Source organism: Haemaphysalis longicornis, unplaced genomic scaffold (assembly GCF_048455015.1).
Source record: "Haemaphysalis longicornis isolate Haplotype H1 unplaced genomic scaffold, Haemaphysalis longicornis Haplotype H1 scaffold_3, whole genome shotgun sequence".
NCBI lineage: Eukaryota > Metazoa > Arthropoda > Arachnida > Ixodida > Ixodidae > Haemaphysalis > Haemaphysalis longicornis.
In genome coordinates, this window is record NW_027526335.1 from 67,304,389 (window position 1) to 67,327,985 (window position 23,597).

At 47.3% G+C, this 23,597-nt stretch overlaps 1 protein-coding gene across 2 annotated transcripts in view; it reads right to left on the reverse strand.

Annotated features, from left to right (window-relative positions):
- The window catches only part of LOC144174569 (monocarboxylate transporter 12-B-like), a 58,028-nt gene that overhangs the window by 1,914 nt on the left and 32,517 nt on the right, over positions 1-23,597 (reverse strand). Inside the window, exons 1-2 of one of the 2 annotated variants that reach the window (XM_077703340.1) lie at positions 16,103-16,326; positions 2,628-2,771 (exon numbers count right to left, since the gene is read on the reverse strand). The exons of the other annotated variant lie outside the window; for it this stretch is intronic. Of the exons in view, the coding sequence (XP_077559466.1) occupies positions 2,628-2,771; positions 16,103-16,280 (322 nt within the window). The 5' untranslated portion in view covers positions 16,281-16,326. Of the gene's footprint in view, positions 1-2,627; positions 2,772-16,102; positions 16,327-23,597 lie in introns of those variants that run through there. 2 annotated transcript variants of the gene reach the window in all.

The following is a 23,597-nucleotide window of genomic DNA, read 5'->3' on the forward strand; positions in this document are numbered from 1 at the left end:
TTTTTAATCACTGACATGCAAACGTCATGATAAGGTATCTACAAGAACAAACTCAAGCTTATGATAAGCACGTGTCAAATAACTTCACATACATGCTGTTGTTTTGATCTTGCACTTGTTATGATATAGACGTTACGAAATCTAGCGAGACGTTGCTATTGCGGTCGCAATATATATTTAGGGAGATTAATCTTCCCCGAGTAGTATGTGTAGAGGATGACTGGTTGCGTTCTGTAGTCACAACTAAGCACTGATTTTACCGGCCCTATATGTCATGTTTTAATACAGCTTAGACGTAGTTATTGAAGCTAAATTATTTATTAGACTGAAGCTGTCTGTGAAACCTTTCCAAGGCTTCACGACGAGACAGCGTAGTCAAATAACTGGTAAAACTATACATCATACGTTTTTTAAAGAAAAAACTGAAAGCCCATTTGACATCGCAATGCCAGTTAACGAATGTGTACTCAACATGAGAGGCGTGCGCGCGTGTCGAACCCAAGGCCCCACCAGACTTCCGGTGCTTTTCTTAACAGCAGAGCTGGTTAAGCTTTTAGTTCCAGTGTATAACGTTACCAGAAACACATTCCAGAAAACAATACCGAGCGCACGTCATCATGCACCTCGTGAGAGCGCCCGGCGTCGGCCAGCTCGACCTTCGAGAACACTCTGCCCAGCGTTCATGGCGTTATCTCACGCGTGCTCCTTTACTTCTACCAGAGTCCTTCAATGCTTTACATTGAAGGACTCTGCTTCTACTGAACAGGTCACGTGAGTTCGCGCCTGAAGTGGGGAGCACGGACGCCGAGTTCGCGCTACAGGCGGCGAGTTAGCGAAGTCCGTTTGCGCCGGTTCTAGTGCAGTCCACGTCCAGTTTGAGAGAGAGCTGCGTGCGTGCGCGCGCACGCGCTTGTGTGTGTGTGTGTGTGTGTCTTTGTGTGTGCGTGCGTGTGCGTGTGCGTGCGTGTGCGTGTGTGTGAGTGTTTGTTTGTGTGTGTGTGTGTGTGTGTGTGTGTGTGTGTGTGTGTGTGTGTGTGTGTGTGTGTGTGTGTGTGTGTGTGTGTGTGTGTGTGTGTGTGTGTGTGTGTGTGTGTTTGTGCGCGTGCGTGCGTGTGTGTGTGAGAGAGAGAGAGAGAGATTACACTTTATTACGGGCATCGCAATAGGTGTTGGGGTCCTCAGTCCAGGACTCCATAGGAGACCCATGCTGCAACGGCCTTTTCCACCAGCCTAAAAGATGTGAAAAGCTGCTGACAAACGATCCGGAACAAGGAAGAGGAGCCGATATATCTGCTGTTGCTCCAGCCTTGCAACACAATTGCGAGCTGCGCCAGTTTTCTTTTACGGTGGCTTCCGGCACTTCCTGCTGCGTTTGAGCGACCACGCTGGCAGAAGCGGCGACGACGATTACACAGCCGGGTATATGGGCTTTACCTCGCGTACATAAACTGCTCATGGGGGCGGAATCAAAGCTATGTGGAAGATCCCATCAGGCTATGTAACCCGCGCCCGGGATAACAAGTACCCTGCTTCAGGTAGCGCTGATACTACAACCATCAGCGAGTTGCAGACCAACGAAAGTCTGGTGTCAATGTCATCACTCCAGTCACTTTGGTCGCGAGCCACGATCGAAAAAGGCACTCATAGACGCAGTGGGACAATGGGGCCGTCGCCCGCACATGTGCTGTGAGCAGCATTTTGTTTTATCCTGTGCTGCTATATGGCGCTGCGCTGGCGTTCAGTCACCGCTCCTGTGGTCCAGTTACTTCTGGCGGCAGCTGTGCACCACCTGCGTTGCGTCGCCGCGAGAGCCAGTAACAATTTTTCCCCCACGTGGCGTTGCGTCCACGTCCGTTACCGGCCGCCATAACTGAGCAAGGTTCCGCAGCGTTCGCTCTTGGACATCCTATGCGGAAACGTAGACGTTCCTCAGTGTCTTAGAATATTGAAATAAAGAAGCACGTCAAGCAGGTTGCGCTATTCATCTAACAATTTCATAAAAACGAAAACATCTGTCTTATCAAAAAGTACTTAAAACAACTTCCCGCAGAAGCCGAACTAAGCAAAATGTTATTCGCAATACTTGTTTCGGTGGGACTAGTTTCAAGGGTATTTACATAAAAATGGGCTGCTGTTAGCAACGAGGTTACCCAGCAGTGGAGCGCATGACTCCTGCATAAGTGGACAGATATAACCTATTACAGGCCAGACAAAATAGTGAGCAACATAATTTAAGCAATGTGCCAAGCTCGAATAAAGCTGTAATAGGTGGGCGTTCTTAAAATATTGCTGCTTGAATGACGTCTAGCTGGTATTTATTTCTTCTTCCAATGCGCTTGCTTTTCGTGACGCGTAAGCAAGGAAGAGACCAGAACTAACTGTACACGAATGTATTTTTTTAGGTTTTCACGGCAGCTATACTCAACCTTCCGTACTACGCGATATTATTATCCAAACATTTCTGATGAACAACTAGTATTGTATCCGAGGGCGGATGTCGCCGCTTTGAAAGACGACTGGAATGTATAAAAAAAGCTATTGCAGTCGTACAAATTACCTTTCTACAATTTTGTTACGCGTGACCCCGAACCCCCTTTACAAAAACATATGAAAGACGTGAAACGTACCGTTGAAGACGCCGAGGATTATGATCAAGTACCAGATTCCCGTAGCGAAAAAGCAGGAGGACATCAGCAGCCCGCTGAAGGAGCAGCAGATGAGCAGGATGGTTCGAATGGTGATGTACTTGTTCAAGATTCCGCCCAGAAGACCTGAATGTATGCGTGAGGAGCTTGGAATTGTGGCGGGCAATGGATAAATGGGGGAGGTTTCTAGAATGCTGCAGAGGTAAATAGCGTACATTATTTCTTTACGCCCGACCATAGATGGCGAAATTACTTTATAGAGGTAACAAATTACATTACTAATTACTTTTCTCAAAACTGCTGAGAAGTAATCGAATCACAGCACAAAAATTGGCCTTAAGAAATAATTATAATAAAATTTCAATTACTAGTGCAAATTAATGAAATTACTTTTCAATTGCTTTTCAGTTTTAGCACAAATAAGGGAAAACATTGTGCGATTCTATGTTTGTCAGCCCCTATCCCTTTATTACGTCGAACAACACACCGAGCAACACTGTTGCCGTCTAAAAACGTAGTCCACTTCAAAGAAAAAGTGTCTCCCCAAATGAAAACATTAGCAGTGGCTTAGCTCGGCTATGCCAGGATATACGTAGCGTGAGCTAAGGTTCAGCCGGTTATTCTTAGCTTTCCTGGTTGTCTAGGATTAGCTTGATTATCATGCTTACTGCTGCTTCAATGACACAAACACGGTATACGCATTATGTGACAGGTATATTTATCAAGCGGCTCCGGCGCAGCGTCACCAATCGCCCCAGAGCTAAGCTGGTTCCAGAGGAGCACGCCGGTGTTGGTGCGACGCACGAGCCATCGGTTGCACACCCGGTTACCCCTCGCATGTTCATCAAATGACTGGGCCACCACGTGGGGAACGGAGTTTGGGGAAGACGTTGGGCGCGTGGGGTGTGTGAGAGAAGCCGGGCAGCGAGCAACGTTGTGTGCGCCGTGTGACGTCACTACTCCTCGCGCATGCGTAGCACGGCTCTCCAGGAGCCACGCGAAACTGTTAAACCTAGGCGAGTGTAGCTCACGCTACAAAAGGGAGAACATGAAAAGGACAAAAAGTGATAAACAGCACAAGTAACAAAATAAAAAGCAAGAAAAGGCTTCATGCTGACGCCATGCTCTACGTAACTTCGCTATGGTTGTCTTCAATTTTTACAGCGAAGCAGTTAGCCCCTCGTTAGTCGGAGAATTTCGTGTCGTAAGAAAAAAAAACCCAGGCAGGACCCAGAAGTTCTAGCCCAAGACGCTGAGTGCATGGGTCAGGCTAATCAGGCATACAACAAAGAACTCAGTATTTCTGCAAAAAAGACACAAATGAAGCATCGAAACCGTATGGTAAATGATAACGTGCCTGCGAACTGAACATTGGACCCATCCTCCCCCCCCCCCCCCTTCCAATGTGTTCTGAAAAAAATTATGTTTGCACTTGCTTTCGAAAAGGGGGGTTGATGTCATTCGAGGGCGAGCTCATGTGTCAGGCTAGGCAGGACCCGGCATTTGCTGCCAGAGAAGCCGAGTGCAAGGGGCAAGCCCGCCAAGACAATGAGGAACATTTCATACCCTCCCTCATCAGCATTTGTAGTGGTTTATGACAGCTTCGCTGGACATCCAGTTTCGCAGGGCGGGATGGTGGCCGTTTTTTTCCCCATTAAGATTTCATAATGGCTTGTCGGTGAGAGCGCAAACAGAAGCTGCATAAGGCTGCTGCGTAGCTTGATACATGAAAATAATTTTGTGTAGCCGTTTTTGTCGACACGCAGATTTACCTGGGGGTGATCCGCGGACTCTCGCAGAAAAAGAAGATTATTTTCAGTCCAGTTTTTTTTTTTTCTGGGAGGTCTCCCTGGCAAAAAGATTTCACGACAGCTATACGAGGCCAAGGGGCCATTAGCAGCGCATATACATGAGCGCATATACATATACCTCCCATGAATACGCCAATTATCCCTCGGCCCTCAGTCCCCAGCGGCTGCGAAGCAACTGACCACGGCGGCGGTCAGACCTGTGACGCAGTAGAGGGTGCTAAGAATCCCTGGATCCGGACAGGCCGCCAATGGAATCTGAACCTGGCAACGTTTAACGCGCGAACCTTATCTAGCGAAGCGAGTCTAGAGGTGTTGCTCGAGGAATTAAGGGCATTAAATGGGATGTAATAGGGCTTAGTGAGGTTAGGAGGGCAGGCGAAGCATTTACGGTGCTGAAAATGGACACGTCCTATGTTACCGGGGTCTAGAGGACAGAAGAGAACTGGGAGTGGGATTTCTAGTCGCTAAAAGCATAGCTGGCAACATAGAAGAATACTATAGCATTAACGAAAGGGCAGCAGGTCTTGTAATTAGGCTCAATAAGATGTACAAGCTCAAGGTGGTGCAGGGCTACGCACCCACATCCAGCCACGACGACCAAGTAGTGGAACGCTTCTATGAAGATGTGGAATCGGCAATGGCTAAAGTAAAAACACAGTATACCGTAGTTATGGGGAACTTCAATGCTAAAGTAGGCAAGAATCAGGCAGGAAACAAGGCAGTTGGGAACTATAGTCTGGGCTGTAGAAATAGCAGGGGGGACCTACTAGTTGGGTTTGCAGAACGGAATAACCTACGCATAATGAATACTTTCTTCTGTAAACGGGAGAGTCGAAAGTGGACCTGGAGGAGCCCGAATGGGGAGCATAAAAATGAAATAGTTTTCATATTATGCGATAACCCTGGCGTCGTGCAGGATGTGGAAGTGCTCGAAAGGGTAAGGTGTAGTGACCACCGTATGGTAAGATCTCGAATTAGGCTAGATTTGAGGAGGGACCGCAACAAGCTAGTACGAAAGAAGCCGATAAATGAGCTAACAGTAAGACGTAAAGCAGAAGAATTCAGGATCGCGCTGCAGAACCGATATTCAGCTCTTAACGATGAAGGCGAGCTTACGACACAGGAAGCCAGCGAACACCTTACACTCATTATCACGGAGTGTGCAGTAGAAGTCGGGGGCACTATGACTAGACAGGATACTGGCAAACTTTCACAGGAGACGAAAGATCTAATTAGGAAACGGAAAACCATGACCATCTCTACCACAGCTGACAGAATAGAACTAGCGGAGCTTTCGAAGTTAATCAATAAGCCTAAGACAGCTGACATACGGAAGTATAATATGGAGAGGATCGAATACGCTGTAAAGAACGGAGGTAGCCTGAAAGCAGTGAAGAGGCGTCTTGGCGCGGGGAAAAATCAGATGTATGCACTTAAAGATAAGCAAGGCAATTTCATTAGAAATAGGGATAAAATAGTAACAGTGGCAGATGAGTTCTATAGGGACCTGTGCAGTAGCCGGGACCTCCAGGATAATGCCGAACGAGACAGTAGTTCAGAGGAGATAGACATCCCACCAGTAACGACCGAAGAAGTAAGGAAGGCTTTGAAAGAAATTAAAGGGTGCAAAGCACCTGGTGAGGATCAGATAACAGCAGACCTCTTGGAGTATGCCGGAGAAATTCTACTTGAAAAACTGGCGAACCTGTATACGCAATGCCTAATGACCGCAAGTGTACAGGAATCTTGGAAGAACGAGAACATCATCCTAATCCATAACAAAGGCGACATGAAGCACTGGAATAATTACAGGCCGATCAGCTTACTGTCAGTCGTCTACAAGGTACTTACCAAGGTAATCGCTAACAGAATTTCTGCAACCTTAGATTTCACTCCACCTAAAGAACAAGCAGGGTTTCGTAAAGGTTGTTCAACAATGGACCATATTCACACGATCAATCAGGTGATAGAGAAGTTCGCTGAGTATACTGAACCCCTATATATAGCCTTCATAGATTATGAGAAAGCATTTGACTCGGTCGAAACCCTAGCAGTCATTCAGGCATTACGGAACCAGGGGGTAGATGAGCATTATGTAAGAATACTGGAAGATATCTACAATGGGTCCACAGCTACCATCGTCCACCATAAGGAGAGCAGTAAAATACCTATAAGAAAGGGTGTCACACAAGGAGACACAATCTCTCCAATGTCATTCACAGCATGTTTACAAGAAGTATTCAGAACGTTGGATTGGGAACGTGTGGGAGTAAGGGTTAATGGAGAATACCTCAGTAACCTCAGATTTGCTGATGACATTGCCTTGCTAATTAACTCGGGGGACGAATTGCAAAGCATGCTTTCCGCACTGGACGAACAGAGTAGAACCATGGGCCTGAAAATTAATATGCAGAAAACTAAAGTTATGATCAATAACCTCGGTACAGCACAGCGGTTTGAGATAGGTGGCGAGGCAGTGGAAGTGGTAAGCGAATATATCTACTTAGGCCAAGTTGTGACCCCAGATCCCAACCATGAGGCACAGATAATTAGAAGGATCAAAATGGGGTGGGGTGCATATGGCAGACATTCTCAGATAATGAATAGCAGCCTACCATTGTCGCTGAAGAAGAAAGTGTATGACTGCTGCATCTTACCGGTACTCACCTACGGGGCAGAAACTTGGAGGCTCACTAAGAGGGTTCAACTTAAATTGAGAACGACTCAGCGTGCAATGGAGCGGAAAATGACAGGTGTATCATTAAGGGACAAGAAGAGAGCGGAGTGGGTCAGGGAACAAACACGTGTTGAGGACATATTAGTAGAGATTAAGAAAAAGAAATGGACGTGGGCAGGGCATGTAATGCGAAGGCAAGATAACCGCTGGTCATTAAGGGTAACAGAGTGGATTCCTAGAGAAGGCAAGCGTTGTAGGGGGCAGCAGAAAGGTAGATGGGCGGGTGAGATTAAGAAGTTTGCGGGGATAAATTGGTCACAGTTGGCACAGGACCGAGGTAATTGGAGAATAATGGGAGAGGCCTTTGCCCTGCAGTGGGCGTAGATAGGCTGATGATGATGATGATACATGAGCGTGCGCAAAAAAACATCGCAAATTCTTCTTTCTCTTGGCCCATTCAGTCCGTGTGGGTGGACCACACCGGTAGTGGGCGATGTGAGCGGGAGGAGACACTTCGTGCATTTGTTGACGTCGTGCTCCATTCCGACGAACTGAACAACTTTCCCCACGATTCCACCTAAGCACGTACCCTTCCTCCATCCCGAATCCTTTCTACTGGCCAGTGTAAGACGACAGGGAGCGGAACCAAAAATAAACGTTTCAAGCGAAACATACAAATATTGCACAACAGGTACATGGAAACACTAATAAACATTCGGTCAACTACCCATCGTTGCCTGTTTCCTACTGTAAGACTACAGATGTAAGATCCCATTCACCATTATCAATATCATCCTGGCTGTGATGATGATGATGACGATGATAATGAGCAAACTACCATTAAAAAGGTTATGGGAAAAATAGAAGGAAAAAGACATCACAAGGATACATGCAATACCGTGAGAACCGCCACTGAAATACGTGCGAGCATTTACCGTTATCGCATATTGATACCAACCAAAAAAATGTAATCTGTGCTCACACAAAACAAAACTCGCTGATGAACTGTGTCTCTTAAGGAGACACGACCCCCGACCTAACCTTCAGAATTTATGCCAATCCCCTAGCCCAGTGGGTAAACACGCAACAGGATCTAGGCAGTGATCCCAAAATACTGCATATCACAGTCCCCCTTAAACACATGTCCCGGCAGGTGAAATCTGCCACCATCGTCGATTGGGACGCCTTTAGACATACGGAACAATCTCCTCGTCTCACTAAGGACACCCTTTCTGAGTGAGAGTACGGTCTGCTCAATCGCGTTAAATCGGCCACACGTGAATTAGAAATCGATGCGGATCTCCCCCAGCCAGATTCATTGATTGATTGTAGGGTTTAACGCGCCGACGCAACGCAGGCGATGAGGCGCGCCGTAGTGGAAGGCTCCGGATTAATTTTGACCACCTGGGGATCTTTAACGTGCGCCGAAATTTCGTACACACTGGCATTTTTGCTTTTCGCCTCCATCAGAAAAGCGACCGCCGCGGCCGGGAATCGAACCCGCGACCTCATGCCCAGCAGCGCAACGCCTTAGCCACTGAGCCACCGCGGCGGGTCTCAGCCAGATTCACGCCTCGGTCATATGTGGCAAGCTAAATCTAGCATGCAAAAACACCTCTCCCAACAGAAACACAACCGGAACCTCCGAAGAAGGATCGCCCGACTCAATCGAGAAATAGAAAATTACTCTTTTAAACTTGTGGCTCAAAACTGGGACGCCACATGCGAGTCTATTGACGCCAATTTCAATTCGAAAAAAAAACTTGGAACATCCTCCGCCATCTAATTGATCCCAGTACCACTAAAACAGCTCTATCCCAATCCATACAATACCTAATTCACAACTTTGAAGGATCAGAGCAAGACCTTGTGAACTACATCACTAAGATATATGTCCAACAGAGTCCACCCATTCAACACCCTTAATACAAAGGCAACTCAAACGACGGACTGCATTCCCCCATAACTGAGGACGAGGTAAATGCGGCCATACAGCGGCTGAACACCAGATCGGCCCCTCGACCAGACCTTATAACAAATAAAATGTTACATAATCTAGACGATTTATCAGGGGAGGATGTCACACGACTCTTCAACGAATGCTGGGAGTCTGGTTCTATCCCCGGAACGGTGGCGTACTGCCAAAACGATCCTAATTCCTAAACCCGGCAAACAACCACACGTAGATCACCTTCGCCGCATATCACTGGCATCGTGTTTGGGTAAACTCTTCGAACATGTTATCCTTTCCAGATTAACTAGTTTTGCCGAACGGACACATCTCTTTCCGCCCTCCATGTTTGGTTTTCGCCCTAACTTGTCCACCCAGGATGTTATGCTCTAACTCCAGCACCATATTATTGACCCGGCTTTTGCTCCTGAGCGAACAACGAAGGCTATCCTCGGCTTGGACCTTACACGAGCATTCGACACCATCTCCCATTCGGCAATTCTCGCGGGTATAATGAACTCACATTTGGGAGAGCGGAATTACAACTGTATTCGTTCTTTTCTATCGGACAGAACGCTCACTGTGCACATGGGTCCCATCAAAACGTCCTCAATCTGTTTGGGAAGCACTGGCACTCCCCAGGGCTCGGTTTTATCACCCTTTCTTTTCAATATCGCCATGAAAGACCTTCCTCCTTTACTATCGACCCTACCGGACCTCCACCATTCCCTTTACGCAAATGACATCACTCTTTGGATTTCCAAGGGTTCGGACGGACACATTCAGGACACCCTTCAAACAGCTACCCAAATGATCGAAACATACACATCTAGCCGCGGCCTCTCCTGCTCACCACAAAAGTCCGAGTTTTTACTCTTTCGGCCCAACGCACATGACCCCCCCCCTACCCCCCCCCCCCCCCCCAACATCTCCATTACCGCCCAATCAGGCAACATCATACCTACCGTCGACACCTTCAGGGTCCTTGGTTTGCGCCTCCAGAGCAAGGGACACAGCCTGGACACTATCCGATAACTTGAACGTGGGGTATACCAAAGTACGAGACTAATATCTCGAATAGCTTCGAAGCATAAGGGTGTCAAGGAGGGCAACCTCATTCGACTCATACAAGCATTTGTCCTGTGCCGAATAGCATACTCGACCCCCCTTCCTAACCATGAAGCTAAGTGAACGAATCAAAATTGACGGCTTGATACGTAAATGTTTCAGGGTAGCCCTCGGACTCCCTCCAAAAACCTCCAACGACCGCCTCCTTGCACTGGGTGTCCACAACTCCCTTGACGAGATAGTTGAGGCGCAACGCACCGCCAATTAGAAAGACTCACTAAGAGTTACAGCGGTCGGCACTTGCTTGCTTCTTTAGGCCTTTCACCACCTACCTCCAACTATCAGCAATTGGTAGACATCCCCCCTTCCATCCGCCAGACGCTCCGAATCAAACCTCTTCCGCGAAATATGCATCCCGTACACAATGAGGATCGCAGACTGGCTCGCGCGAAAGCCCTTGAAAAGGCGCACCTTCCAGGCTCCCCCACGCTATACACAGATGCAGCAACCTATCCTACCAGAGCGGCTGCTCTAGCCACGGTGGTTGACTCGAAACAAGTCCAGCTCGTCTCCGCGTCCTTGCCTACGACATCCCCCCCGGCGGGAGAAGAGATCGCCATCGAGTTGGCTACGACCCACAGTCCCCACCTTAAAACAACTATTATCAGTGACTCCAAATCAGCCATCCCAAATTTCCTTTACGCAAGAGTTTCCCCAGCAACTTTATCAGTCCTTTTGAAGGCACAGAACATTCGATCCCGCTCTTTCACTCTCCTCTGGGCTCCCGCCCATACCACGCTACCTGGGAACTCAGCGTCCCACGAAGCTGCTCGAGCTTTGGTCTTCAGAGGGCTCGATGGCGCCGCCAATGATAGTGAGATATTCACTCTACGGGACAGGCTGCACACATAAGGGGACATCCTCGCCCATTACCGCTTGGAGCGTGCCATTTTTCCTCCTGCTCACCCATCTCTATCCCGATCCTTGGCGGTCATCTATCGGCAGCTCCAGACCCGCTCCTTCCCCACCCCTGCCATCATGTCTGCGATCTTTCCCGACACCTACGTAGACGCATGTCCGTATTGTTCGGTCCCTCCCGCATCGTTATCCCATATCATATGGGCCTGTGATAGCATCCCACTATCCAGGCACCTATCCCATCCCATTCTCCTTACTATCACCAGCGAGGCGCGCTGGGAGGCCGCCCTGCGTGACCCAAACCCCCAAATTCAAGAAGGCCTGGCCCGCTTGGCCGAAGGCACCGGACCCCTGCCCAACAGGGGCCCTGCTGCCCGACGGACGACGGAAAAGACGTCGCCGGCCTAATCTCCCCAGCTGTGGCCAAATAAAGATGTTCTGTCTGTCTGCCTGTCAACATTGCTCTTGGCCGGAAAGTAAAAAGTGCGAACGCGTGGTTCCCCTGTTTAAAAGCAGAAAAAGGAGCCTTCAAACTGCCGCCCTATTTCGGTGGTATCTTGTTTTTCGCCAGTTCTTGAAAAGCACATATTTGGTGTCATGACTCCTTTTGTAACAAAACATGAGTTACTGAGTGAGCATCAATACGGGTCCGGCGCGGGCATGCAGGTGCTACTTGAAAATTGTGTATTATCAAGGAGTACATACAGAGGTAAAATTGGCCCGCTAAAGCCGACAGATGGGTTTGTGCAGCGTCGCCCGGCAGCAACGGCCTTCACTTCTGTCAAAAGCACTCATTGACAGTGATAACTGAATCGGGAGGCAAAAAAGACAAGCAAACAAAAAAAAGAAGAAAGAAAAGAGAATCAGAACAAAATAAAAGGGAGGGAAAAAAATAAAGCAAAAAACAACAAACAGATAACACGAAGGAAAACACAAATACAATAAATAAACATCGGTTCTAGCTACATGGGTGGCATTTTCCTCATCACGAAGAAGCAATTATAGAACAAAGAAATAACAAACTGTCACCACACACATACATACTTTCGCATAATTCTAATGCTAGAACAGCAGAACGCAGGTGTTTCCGCGTAGTTGAAGAGAACTATTCGTCAGGCAATTCGTTGAAGATAGCAGGCACATAATATGGCCTTGCAGCCATTCTGTAATGGGTACGGACCCTTGGCCTCATATAGCGAGGTATTTACTACAGAGGTATAGGTTTAACATTGGGAGTTCGGTAATCCGTACACCAGTACACCAGATATATTTCCTATACCTCTGTGGCACATACCTCGCTATATGACGCCAACGGTCCGCCCCCATTACGGAACGTCTGCAAGGCCTTATTATGTACCTGCTATCTTCAATGAATTATATGACGAATAGTTCTCTTCAACTACGTGGAAACACTTGCGTGCTGCTATTCTAGCATTACAATTCCGCTGAAGTATGTACGTGCGTGCGGTGACAGTTTGTTATTTCTTTGTTCTCTAATTTGCGTCTTGGTGATGAGGAAAATGGCACCCGTGTAGCTGGAACCCATGTTTATTTATTGTATTTTTGTATGTCTGCTTCTTTTCGGCTTTTCTGTTTGTTTGTTTTTTGCTTTCTTTTTTTCCTCCCATTTTATTTTTTCCTCTCTTTTTTGTTTGCTTGTGACTGTTTTACCTCGCTATCCAGTTATCGGTGTCAATGAGTGCTTTTTAGAGAAGTGAAGGCCGGTGCTACCGGGTGACGCTGCACAAGCCAACCTGTTGGCTTTGGCGAGCCCATTTTACCTCTGTATGAACTCCTGAATAATAAATTAAATTATAACGTTTAGAAGTGTAACTTTCGCGAAATCTGCATTATTGTAGAAATGCAGGCCGTTATAGCATTTGCCATTTTCCGTATTTTTGTATTTTTGTTATTTATTGCTTTTTTTCAGAATTTTGTTGAAGTAATTATCTACATTTACTCCATTATAACGACCATAGGTGGAACTTTACCCAAATCTGCGTTGTTGTGCAAATGCAGGGCGTCACATTGTTCGCCATTCTTGGTGATTATTTTATATTTTTATTATTTTATAATTTTTCAAATTTTCGTTCGACCAATTATCTCCACTCACGTTATTATCACGATTAGATTTGGAACTTCCGCGAAATCTGCATTAGTGTGGAAATGCTATGCGTTATACGTTTTGCAATTTTCCGTAATTACTTAATATTTGTCTTATTTTTTAGTTGTTCAAAATTGCGTCCGACTAATTATTTCCATTTACGTAATGATAATGATCACATTTGCAACTTTTGCGGAATCTGCATTATTGTGGAAATGCAGGGTGTTATACGGTTCGACATTTTCCGTAATAATGTTATATTTTTCTTATTTCTTCAGTTTTTCCAAATTTCGTTCGACCAATTCGATCGATCTCTACTACAAAAAACAGCGCAAACGACAGCACGAAGAAAGGGATGGCCAAGCCACAGGCGCTGATGAACAACTGAGCGCTTTATTGCAGCAGAAAACGTATACAGAAAAACTAAAACAACAAAGGGGCCGATAAAAACCTAAGAGATATATCCCATCGAAAAAACGATGTCTCGTAAAAAAGCATAATTCGCCACGTGCTGATGCAGAGTCAAATGCTCAAGATAAAGTACAGAATTTTTTTTTTCTAGAAGTGAAATTGACGGCTCACTATTACAAGCACCTCCTTTCTTCTTGATTTTGAACGCCTCAAATATTTCCCGCTCTCTTCGTCCTGGATACGGCGCGAGAATCACGCAGTCATGGAAGAGTGGGGCGCAGCCGCAGGAAGCGCAATGCGTAGCCAAGGTGGTACTTGATGGCGACCTCACATTGTTGCCATGCTCCCTCAGGTGATCATTGAGGCAGCGGCTTGTCTGCCCGACGTAATTGCGGCCACATTGCGACAATGGAATTTCGTAAAGGACATTTTTCACACAGTGAACATACCATGTCATATGCTTTTTTTACATATGCGCTTGACTTCGGTGTTTCAGCATTGACACGCTTGCACAATCGCCCCAGTTTTTTAGGCTCAGAGAACACGGGCCGAACATCTGCCTGGCTCACAATCTTCTTGAGGGCATGGCTGACACCGTGGACGTACGGAATCACCGCTGTTTTTGTCGCTCCTTCTGAGGGCTCTTTTCTGGAACCCTTTAGAAAAGCGCGCGCAACAACCTCGAAGCCAAAGCGCTCATGAGGTTACTCAGGTAGCCGGCAGACTTGAGGCGGCGGACCTGAGCGTCGAAACTATGTTGTCCCTGATGGGGACAGGACCTGTTGAGAGTATTTGCGAGAACCCCCATGGCAACTCCCCTCTTGACGAGCTTGCTGTGCGCCGAACTGAACGGTAAAAGGCCCTTTTGGGACAATAGCGCATATTCCCAGCAGGTGTGCTCATTACTTAACGTCAACGCAAGGTCCAGGAACCTTAGCTGGGCGTCAGAGGGTAATTCCATGGTTAGCCCAAAAGCCTCCAGATGGGACTCAAACCTAGCCCCTTCGTTGATCGTTTTTTTGTCGACCTCAATCATCACCAAAAAATCGTCAACAAAGCGAAATGTCTTGATAACACCATGTTGAGGAATGACACTCTGCAACTGCCTGTCCACGCTGGCAAGCAAAAAATCCCTCAATACAGGAGCCAGGCACGATCCAATACAGACGCCTTCCTTCTGGATGTATCGGTCCCCAGCATACTCAACGAATGTGGACCGTAAGTAGAACCTCCACAGTTCAAGAAAGGCTGAAATGTCGGTACCACGTGAATTCCGAAAGCGGACTACGCCGTACTTGTCGATGGTATCGCTTACTGCTTCGCAGATTGGAAACACATAGTGAGAGGAGAGAGAGAGAGGCACGCAGGCACTGTGTGTTTTCCCAACTTAAAAAACTGTAATAATTTGGGTCCGGTCACTAATACAGGGGGTCAAAATTACGAGAAAATGTATCAATGTAATTCCTAAGCGTATATTTAATTTCTATCGTATCTCTGATGTTTTGGTCGGGAACTGAACGATCAATGATGCATCCTACATTTATTGCAAGTTGCGTGCAGCGTGTGCGACGGACAGTGGTGTGTGCCCAGTGATTCCATAGTACAAGAAAAATACATACAGGTGTTCCGAGCTCGGTTCTCAGACATTCAATTTGACACTCAGCGCTTTCAAATATTGGACATTATTGCTCTCGCATGCACAAATCGTAAAAATGGTTAAGGGCCCTCAGATAGCTTGCCTATATTACATGCGACTGTGGTATTGCTTTATATTCTTCACGTGTAATTTTTCATCACACCAATAATGCAGTAGTTATCCTCGTTAAGGTCTCTGGTTATTATTGCCCAATTTGCGGTAATTCCACATCGAACGAAATAACACCGATAAATCGGCGAGTTGGTGAACGTTCATCAAAATAAAGTGTAGATTAAATAAACAACAAATAGGGTAACAATGCCTTTTGAAGGCAAAAGCATTCGTAATTGTGCTCGATGGTGCACGCCATGTCGAACATACACTCTTCGTCGAAAAAGCAAAGCCCTCGCTGACCGTCGACCATCGTCTGTGTTAAACTCGTCGCCAGCAAATAAAAATACCTCTTTTGTATATTACATTAGGACGCCAGGGCAGTGCCAACACATCCTTAGCGGAAAACAGGCAGTTGTGAGCACATCCAAGATAACGGCAAGACAATGGCCGAATTGGTACTCGCAAGGGTTTCTGGTATGCCGGACCACCCCACCATATCAGAGACGAAGCCCAAAGAACAATAGCGCTTACCGCATGAAACGTACAGTCCTGCACAAATGAAGGGCAATGATGAAAACATGAACCAGAACATACAAATAGCGCCGTTTCTTTTCACTGAAGTTGAATTGACGCGAGGCTTAATTACCGTAACAAAGTTCCTAAACGCGGCTTTCTAAATTTACCGATATCACGCCATGATTAGACCTCGTACCGGTTAGTATTGTCGTGTTCGCTTTGCATTTCTCCGGGACTGTACATATACGCACCTGAAAGCAGGTAGAACGTAGAGGTGAGGCTTATGGGCCATGACGCCTGTTCGCGAGTGACGTCAAATGTCTTCAGGATGTTGACATAAATGACTCCGGAAGCTCCAAGCATCGGGTAGGAGAATGTGCATATCCAGAAACTGGCGCCTGCGACAACCCAGCTGCGGGTCGAATCCATGGCTGGCGACGGGGCCGGACACCGGCACAAACACTGAGGTACACAATTCCCTCAGGGTGAAACGTGAGAAACTCCTTATCTGTGGTGTCGTCTTGCGCCCCGATAGTAGATAGGAATAGCCGTGAGCATGTCGGTATATTGCAGGCTCCCTGTCCCTGAGTTTGCGTGTCCTTGTTCTAGATACGGCTGCATACCGAGACTTTCGGTATACGTACTACTTAGAACACGTGCTTGCGTTATTACCTGTCACACCGTCCAGTTTGGACGACGCCCATCACGCAAGCACCATAAACGAATGCACTGCAGGCTCAGTTGTGAGATCGCGCAGACTTGTACCCGCCTGGCTAGCACATGCAACTGAGGTGGGGATGCTATCGCGAAGAAAAAGACAGCCAATAGGGTTTTAAAGTTGGAAGCTGTACTCCATTTCCTAGAGTAGGTTTCTGAGTGTCCCTACAAGGCTCGGAAATGAAAAACGTCATCAGCCTTTAAAGTGGACGCTTTTGTATCCTGGAATATCTTAAGGTTTGACGACATAATAATGATATTCCTGAATGAAGCTGTTGGTTATGTTTTAACGGCTTCGGACACAAAAAAAAAATAGCCCAGGTTCACTGACCTAATCTCATGAACGTAATGCGGATGTTAACAACGAAGCTGCTTGGGGTTCCCTAGTCACAAAAAAAAACTTCATGCAGCTTCTCGTCAGCAAATCAATTCCCGTTCGAGTCAATTCAATTTTGCCGTGTTCAACTGCTCACGCCATATACTGGACCTTTTTGTTACGTTTGTGACATGGAACACTGCCACCAGGGGACACCGCGTGCGCTTTTCTTGTTTTTTAACGGTGTATTTTAATTTATTATTGCAAAAATCAAGCAGCCATGTGTTTTCAATAAAAAATGCAGATATCACTTATTCATTAATGTCTTGCTCCAAGTATACTTAACATTTTCTGTTTGCTCAACAATGTTAGCAAGTGAACACATTGTCGCCAGATTTCGTAGTTTAGGAAGTATTTGCCTATTCGTCTCGTTAAAGCATTCTTTTAACTTGCTCCACATGTGCTTGGCTGTTGCTTTCCTGTTTGCTAGGCCATGCCCTCTGCACATTGCTGCTGCCGCGTTACCACGTTTCGTCTCATGAAAGCCTCGACCAAGAACAGCTTCGCGGTTGAAATAACCAACTCAAATAAAACCGGGCCAAATGGAAGTGCAAGCATATTTGACACGTCATTTTGAACAGCCAGGTGACGCGCTGACATTGACATTGACATTGTTTTATTAAGTAGTTCAGTACAGTTTTTACAAAATCAAGGTTTTGCAGAAGGGGGTCCTATGGAAAAAATCCGACAGGGGGCCTCCCTTTCCATAACGACAACAAAAATATCTTTAGGGAGGCGGTATACACAGGGATAAAAATAGCACACAAAGGAACAAATTCATATAAACAGGTATACACCGGTAGTAAATTCAAGTACTGCGCACGTGCGCAGTCGGTAGTTCAAAAAGTTAAAGTTATCATGTATATTTTTATTTCTTGTACCGTTAGCACGAGGCACCATCTATACATGAGATTGAGTGGAGAAAGAAACAGGCGATGAGAGTTTGATTACGACAGTGCATCAAGTATATGTTTTCGCCCAGACATATAAAAAGAGTACTGGAACAGGTACGATTTAAAGGAGCCATGAAGACAAAATACAGACATAGCGCTGCCGAATTTCACAGACTAGCTTCGGCTACTTAAGTAATTTTGTATGTGTAATAGCGCCGGGCCACATACACCAAGTGATTCTAGTTTTTGCAACAAGATATTATGATTGATGGTGTCGAAGGCTTTTGTGAGATCAATGAATACGGCTCCCGCGAAAAGGCGATTATCTAAACATTGCTTGGTATAGTCAATTAGTGCGAGTTCCATTGAATAATTATGCCTGAAGCCAAACTGTTGCGGTGCTAAAAGACTGAATTTTGTTAGGTAGCTTATTAAGCTCCATACAATCGCAGAAAGAGATGAACGAAAAAATACATAAATTTCTTCAACAGAGGAGTTTTCGGTTATTATTAACGTGAGTGATGTCGATTTGTGGCACACTTTCAGCATAGGCAACAAAGAAATATAATTTTTACAAACTGGCGATATACGTCGAGGTAAGGGGCTTCGATCGCTAGTACATATGTATGTGGCGGCGATTATGGTGATCACAGTGATGGCGATGCTGTGCACGCACGCCTTCAGTTATTTGCGATGTCTGGACAAGATGTGTCTCGCAATACGTCATCAGACAGTAGTTGCGGGTGAGCAACGTTTAGAACACACCCATGGTCGTAAAATGCTCTCAAATCTAGACGCACCGACAGCGGCCGTCCCAAAGATGCTGCGACAGGTGCTCTTTGTGCAGGGAATCGTGCACATTCACAGATAAGACCGTGGTTTTTGCGTACATTGCAGTTAGGTTGGAGTGACGTAGCGTGCAGCTTTAACTCGAAGCGGAAGTCTCGCGTGTGGGCGACATTTATTGATTGATTGTAGGGTTTACGCGCCGATGTTACACAGGCGGTGAGGCGTGCCGTAGTGGTGGGCTCCGGATTATTTTTGACTCCCAGGGGATCTTTAACGTGCGCCGAAACCTCGAACGCAGAGACGTTTTTGCTTTTGGCCTTCATCAGAAAAACGGCCTCCACAGTCGGGAATCGAACCCGCGCCCTTCTGCTCAGCTGCAACGCCGTAGCCACTGAGCCACCGCGGCGGTTGTGGCCGAAATTCAGCCACTTGCGATATAGTAATGCTTTGTGGTGCCTCGAGAGTCTAGGCAGAATCTTGAAGTGACAATATGGGTCACACAAAGGGGCACGTAGTGACCGGAAGCGTCAGCACAGGTTCGGTGCTGCATGTATTATGCGACCCTGGATACGATGGCGGGAACATATTTTCTTGTGAATAGTATCGGTATCTCCAGAGCATGGAAGTCATGTGTCATCGATGCCGCAAAGTCAGCCTTGACGTTACTTGCCACACCACAATGGATAGTTAGCCACTTGAGTAGAGCATTCACAGGCGCGTGATGATGTGCGTGTGGACAATAGAGATGCCCAGTATAGATTCCTACCACGGACACGCTGGTCCTTAGGGAAGAAAGGCTTGCGATCCATTGAATTGTTGCCCCAGTATCCATGAACACAACTTACTCACCTGTGGGCTGCTCGATGATATAGGTGGATGCCAGCCGCAAAGCCGCAAGTTCTGTAGCAGTAGATGTCCAGCGGACTAACATAGCAGTGAAAGTAGCGCGTGGTGAAGGTGTCTGTCATGTGTCAGGGCTCCCCCGGAGGGCAGATGCACCAAAACCCTCCAAAAAGTGAAAGGAAAAAACAAAGGAACGGAAATTGGAGTGCGCGCTGGAGCCCACCAATGAGCGAACGCCAGCGCCGAAACACCGAGGCATCATGGGGAAATATGGCAGCGCACTGGTCATCCAATCAGAGAATACCGCGCAGGAGACCAGTGACGTCATGGCCATATATGGATAAAAGCGGGGCGCACAAAGAGAAGGGGGAGGCAAGAAACCGAAGAAACCAGGAGGCGGTAGGAGCACGTGCGCTTCAAGGAACGAGCCAGGGGACGCGGCCAGGCATTTGACCATGTCATCCGAGCCTGAACGGGAGCGGGCCGACTTCGCATCGGCACCGTCATCCTAAGTGCACCACGAACCTGTGTCTTCGTGGCCCCAGCGGCATCGGTCGGGCACCAGCGGCCAACTTCCACGCTCCGTCCACCTTCGTCTCGACGGCCCCGAAAGGCTGCGTTTGTGCCCAGACCTACCTGGGACCTCCAGCGGCAGCGGCTACCAGGGGGTAGCCACCGAGGAAGCACGCCACCCAAGGAATGACCGCACGCGCGGAACGCCGGCATCAAGGACCTCCAGCGGCAGCGGCTACCAGGGTGTGGCCACCAAGTGAACCAGTCGGGACGCGCGGAGCCCACGCCGTCCAAGTAGTGACGGCGCGCATCGAACGTCGGCACTGAAGCGAGACGAGGACGTCTAACAGCGAGTCGCGGCCACGCAGTGGGTGCGACACGTCAGCGCCGACGACAGCGGGGTAGGCCAGTCCATTACGGACATAGTCGTAGGGCACAACTAAGGAGTTGTGGTGAAAAAGACATTAACTAGGACTCAGTGTAATGAGTGTATATAAACTAGGTGTGCAGAACTTTATTGTAGACTTTTGGGTTTTTGGATTGTAAAAGGTTTGAGTGTTTATCATTTGTGTGTAGTTTAACTTTGAGTGCTTTTCGTTAGGGTTTTTCAAGTGTGCATTAAATGGGTGTTATGTCAAACCTGCCAACGGCTTTCCTGCGTCCGTCTCTGAACTAGTAAAGACAACCCCACTATCCGTTCACGTGACAGTGTCTACACCCCAAATGTGCATAACTTGGCTGACACACGCCTGTCAGCGTACAGTTAAGTGTGGACTTTTCATTTGTGTGAGATGTAATGAAGAGCTGCAAACCTTAGGGCGCACAGCCAAAATGTGTCCCTTGCGCGCACCATGGCCACGATTTTTAATGGGCGGGAGTATCCAGGACGGGGGCATATAAGGAGACGGTTGCTAACGTCCAGAGAGTGCTACTTATACACCGCACAAGAATATTGGTTAGGAATAGGCTCGCAGAATAAATTCACAGGAGTAAAAATGATTTACTGCGGCAGGCTCCAAGGATCGAAATAAGGACACGAGGCGCTATAATGCTGGCAAAAAAAAATTCTCACACATCGCCTAAACAAGGATGGAAGCCTCATTGCTACACTCACGGCAGTGTAAAGACTTCTTTAAATTTCCACCCTTGCTGGAATGACTCTCCATGCGCTCGTGCGACAATCAGGGCAGAGAAAGCATAGTCACACGCCAATATGCATGTATAAACACCTGTGCTTTCAGCATAAATACCCAGAACGCCACCGATGTCACGAAGATGGTGCTGTCGCAGTAGGCCGTAAAAGCGAGTTCTTCCGGCTTCTGGAATATGTCACAACGAACAATAGCTATTATTGAACTTTTGGTGACTGTGGAAAGCACTTCATATAAGAGTTATGGAAACATCGACTGGTAGATCTTTAAAAATGCCTGAGGACCCGCTTCCTCCCTCTCGCCAACATGATGCTTCGCTAACGCGCCCGCCTTCTGGCAGCTTTAGAAACCCGCAACACGGAACTTCTCACATGGTCCCAGCACACGGTGCCAACCGTGCTTTCGGTGCCAACCGTCTCGGTGGTTGTGTTTTCTCGCTTTACCCGTGGCATGGGTTGCCTGCCGCTCCTTTTGTTGTCCACCAGTGACGGCATCGTCGCCATCGTTCCCAATCCGCCCTTCTTAGGCGCCTTATGAGTTCTCGACTCGCAGCCGGCAGCCGGTCAGCCGAATACAGCCGTCCAGGCTAACGTCATCCCTCCCCGCACTTGATCAGTCGTTCATACTTCTTCTGCCGCTCTGTGTCGGCGGTTTGTCGATGCAAATTTTCGCCGACGTGTCCCATGCATGGCTGTGCAATAAAGATAATGGTGTGACTCTGCGTACTATGCGTAGGTGGTGTAGTCAGCTTACGACTTTGGCTTCCTAGACTTAAGGCCTCACACAGGCTATACACCAGATTTATTTGGCCCACTCGGGTGCCGCCTTTGCGGCGATCGCAGTACCAACATTCCCTTGGGGACCACGGGATCCGCGAGAACATTTAGTGTTTTAGCTGTTGTAGTGTCGATGGCTTGCAATTCGGGCGCCCCGTCTGTTTTGAAAAAAGTTACGAGCATTTTTTTGCCAATAGCGATTGTTAACAAGTGTAGGACCACGTTGAGGCATTCCACCCGACTTCATTTCTTTGCCTTATCGTACAATTTATTTCTGAAAGCAACTAGTCCGACTACATTTAACCTCAGTTGTATATGCACCGTATTCTAGTGAAGGGCAAGCTTACAAATAAAACAACACTCTATTCCTTCAAATCTCCCTTTCTGTTCCTGCTTTTTCACCGAACTCATTGGACAGTACCTGGCCGGAGCTATGTATACGATTCAGCTCGCCGCTACCCTTTGCGCGCGTGCTGCAAGTTTGGTGTAGTGCGGGGAAGCTTTGTGTGCTGTAGGAAAGCCCGTCCTCCACAAAGAAGTGGTTACGAGAAGCAGCGTGTACAGACTTGAATTTGCGAGCAGACTCCGCTCGCCGAGATGTCCTTTCCCCCCTCTCTCAGATCTCAGACTCAATGTGCGCCGGCTCTGAGAAAAAGTGTTCTTGTGCGTCCGTACTCTTCTCGGGATCTGCAAAAGCCCTGGAAAAAAGGCGAAACCGTTTCCGCTTATGTGTATATATTCCACCCACTGGGTGGCTCACTCAGTCCATATTTGGGGCTAAACTAAGAGCGCCGCTCTGCCCGTACGCTTCATGCTGTTCCTGTACCGACGCTGTTTATCTCTCGCCATGCACTATATCTGTTAAGTTTGCTCCAGGCTCTTTGTTATCTACACCAAGGCAACCTTCCCGCTTGCATCTCGTCCACCCCGCTACCTCTAGATGACGGATACGACGGAGATCGGTACGGAGACGCCTTCACCAATGTAACACCACGTAAGATCTCTTTTCAGGAATTCGAAGAAACTTCTAGACACTCATATCATGGGAAGCATTCAGAAAACAAGTCCCAGTCAATTTTTGTTCTATTCGTGATCATTAACAAATTATGATGGCGCAAAAGTCTGGCACATCACATGGTAAGCCTCCCTTTACAGAAGGCACTTCAAATTTACTAAGCTCGTCTACAGCGTTCTGTTTCGAAGACACTTACGTCAGCCGCTTTTTCGGCAGATTATTTCTGCAACAACAGACCTGAATTTCCAGGCAAAATCCGATCGTAGGATCGGTGGTGAAAATGCGATGCAGACATATTTCTAACTCGAGAAAGTACAGTTGAGCTATTAGCATTAAGAGGGGCGGGAGTTAGGAAAACACACGTCAACATAGAAGTTCCGATGCATACTGTTCGTAATGCACGCATTATGCTTGTTTTAGCTGCACAGCAGTCCGCTGCTTACAAGTTGTCTTACACGCACTGGCCGCTTGGCGTAAGCGGCGTTGTTTTACGGGACCCTGTGTGTTGAGGATATTCCATGTTTCACGAAACGATTACTTTTTACAGTAACAAAAACAAGTCAGGTGCAAATACGGTCAAAAAACAAAGCAAAGGCAGACAACGGTCCGTGCATGAGTATGGTAGCGCCATCTGGCAAGTCTGATGGCAAGGAGCGCTGCAGCCGAATCACGC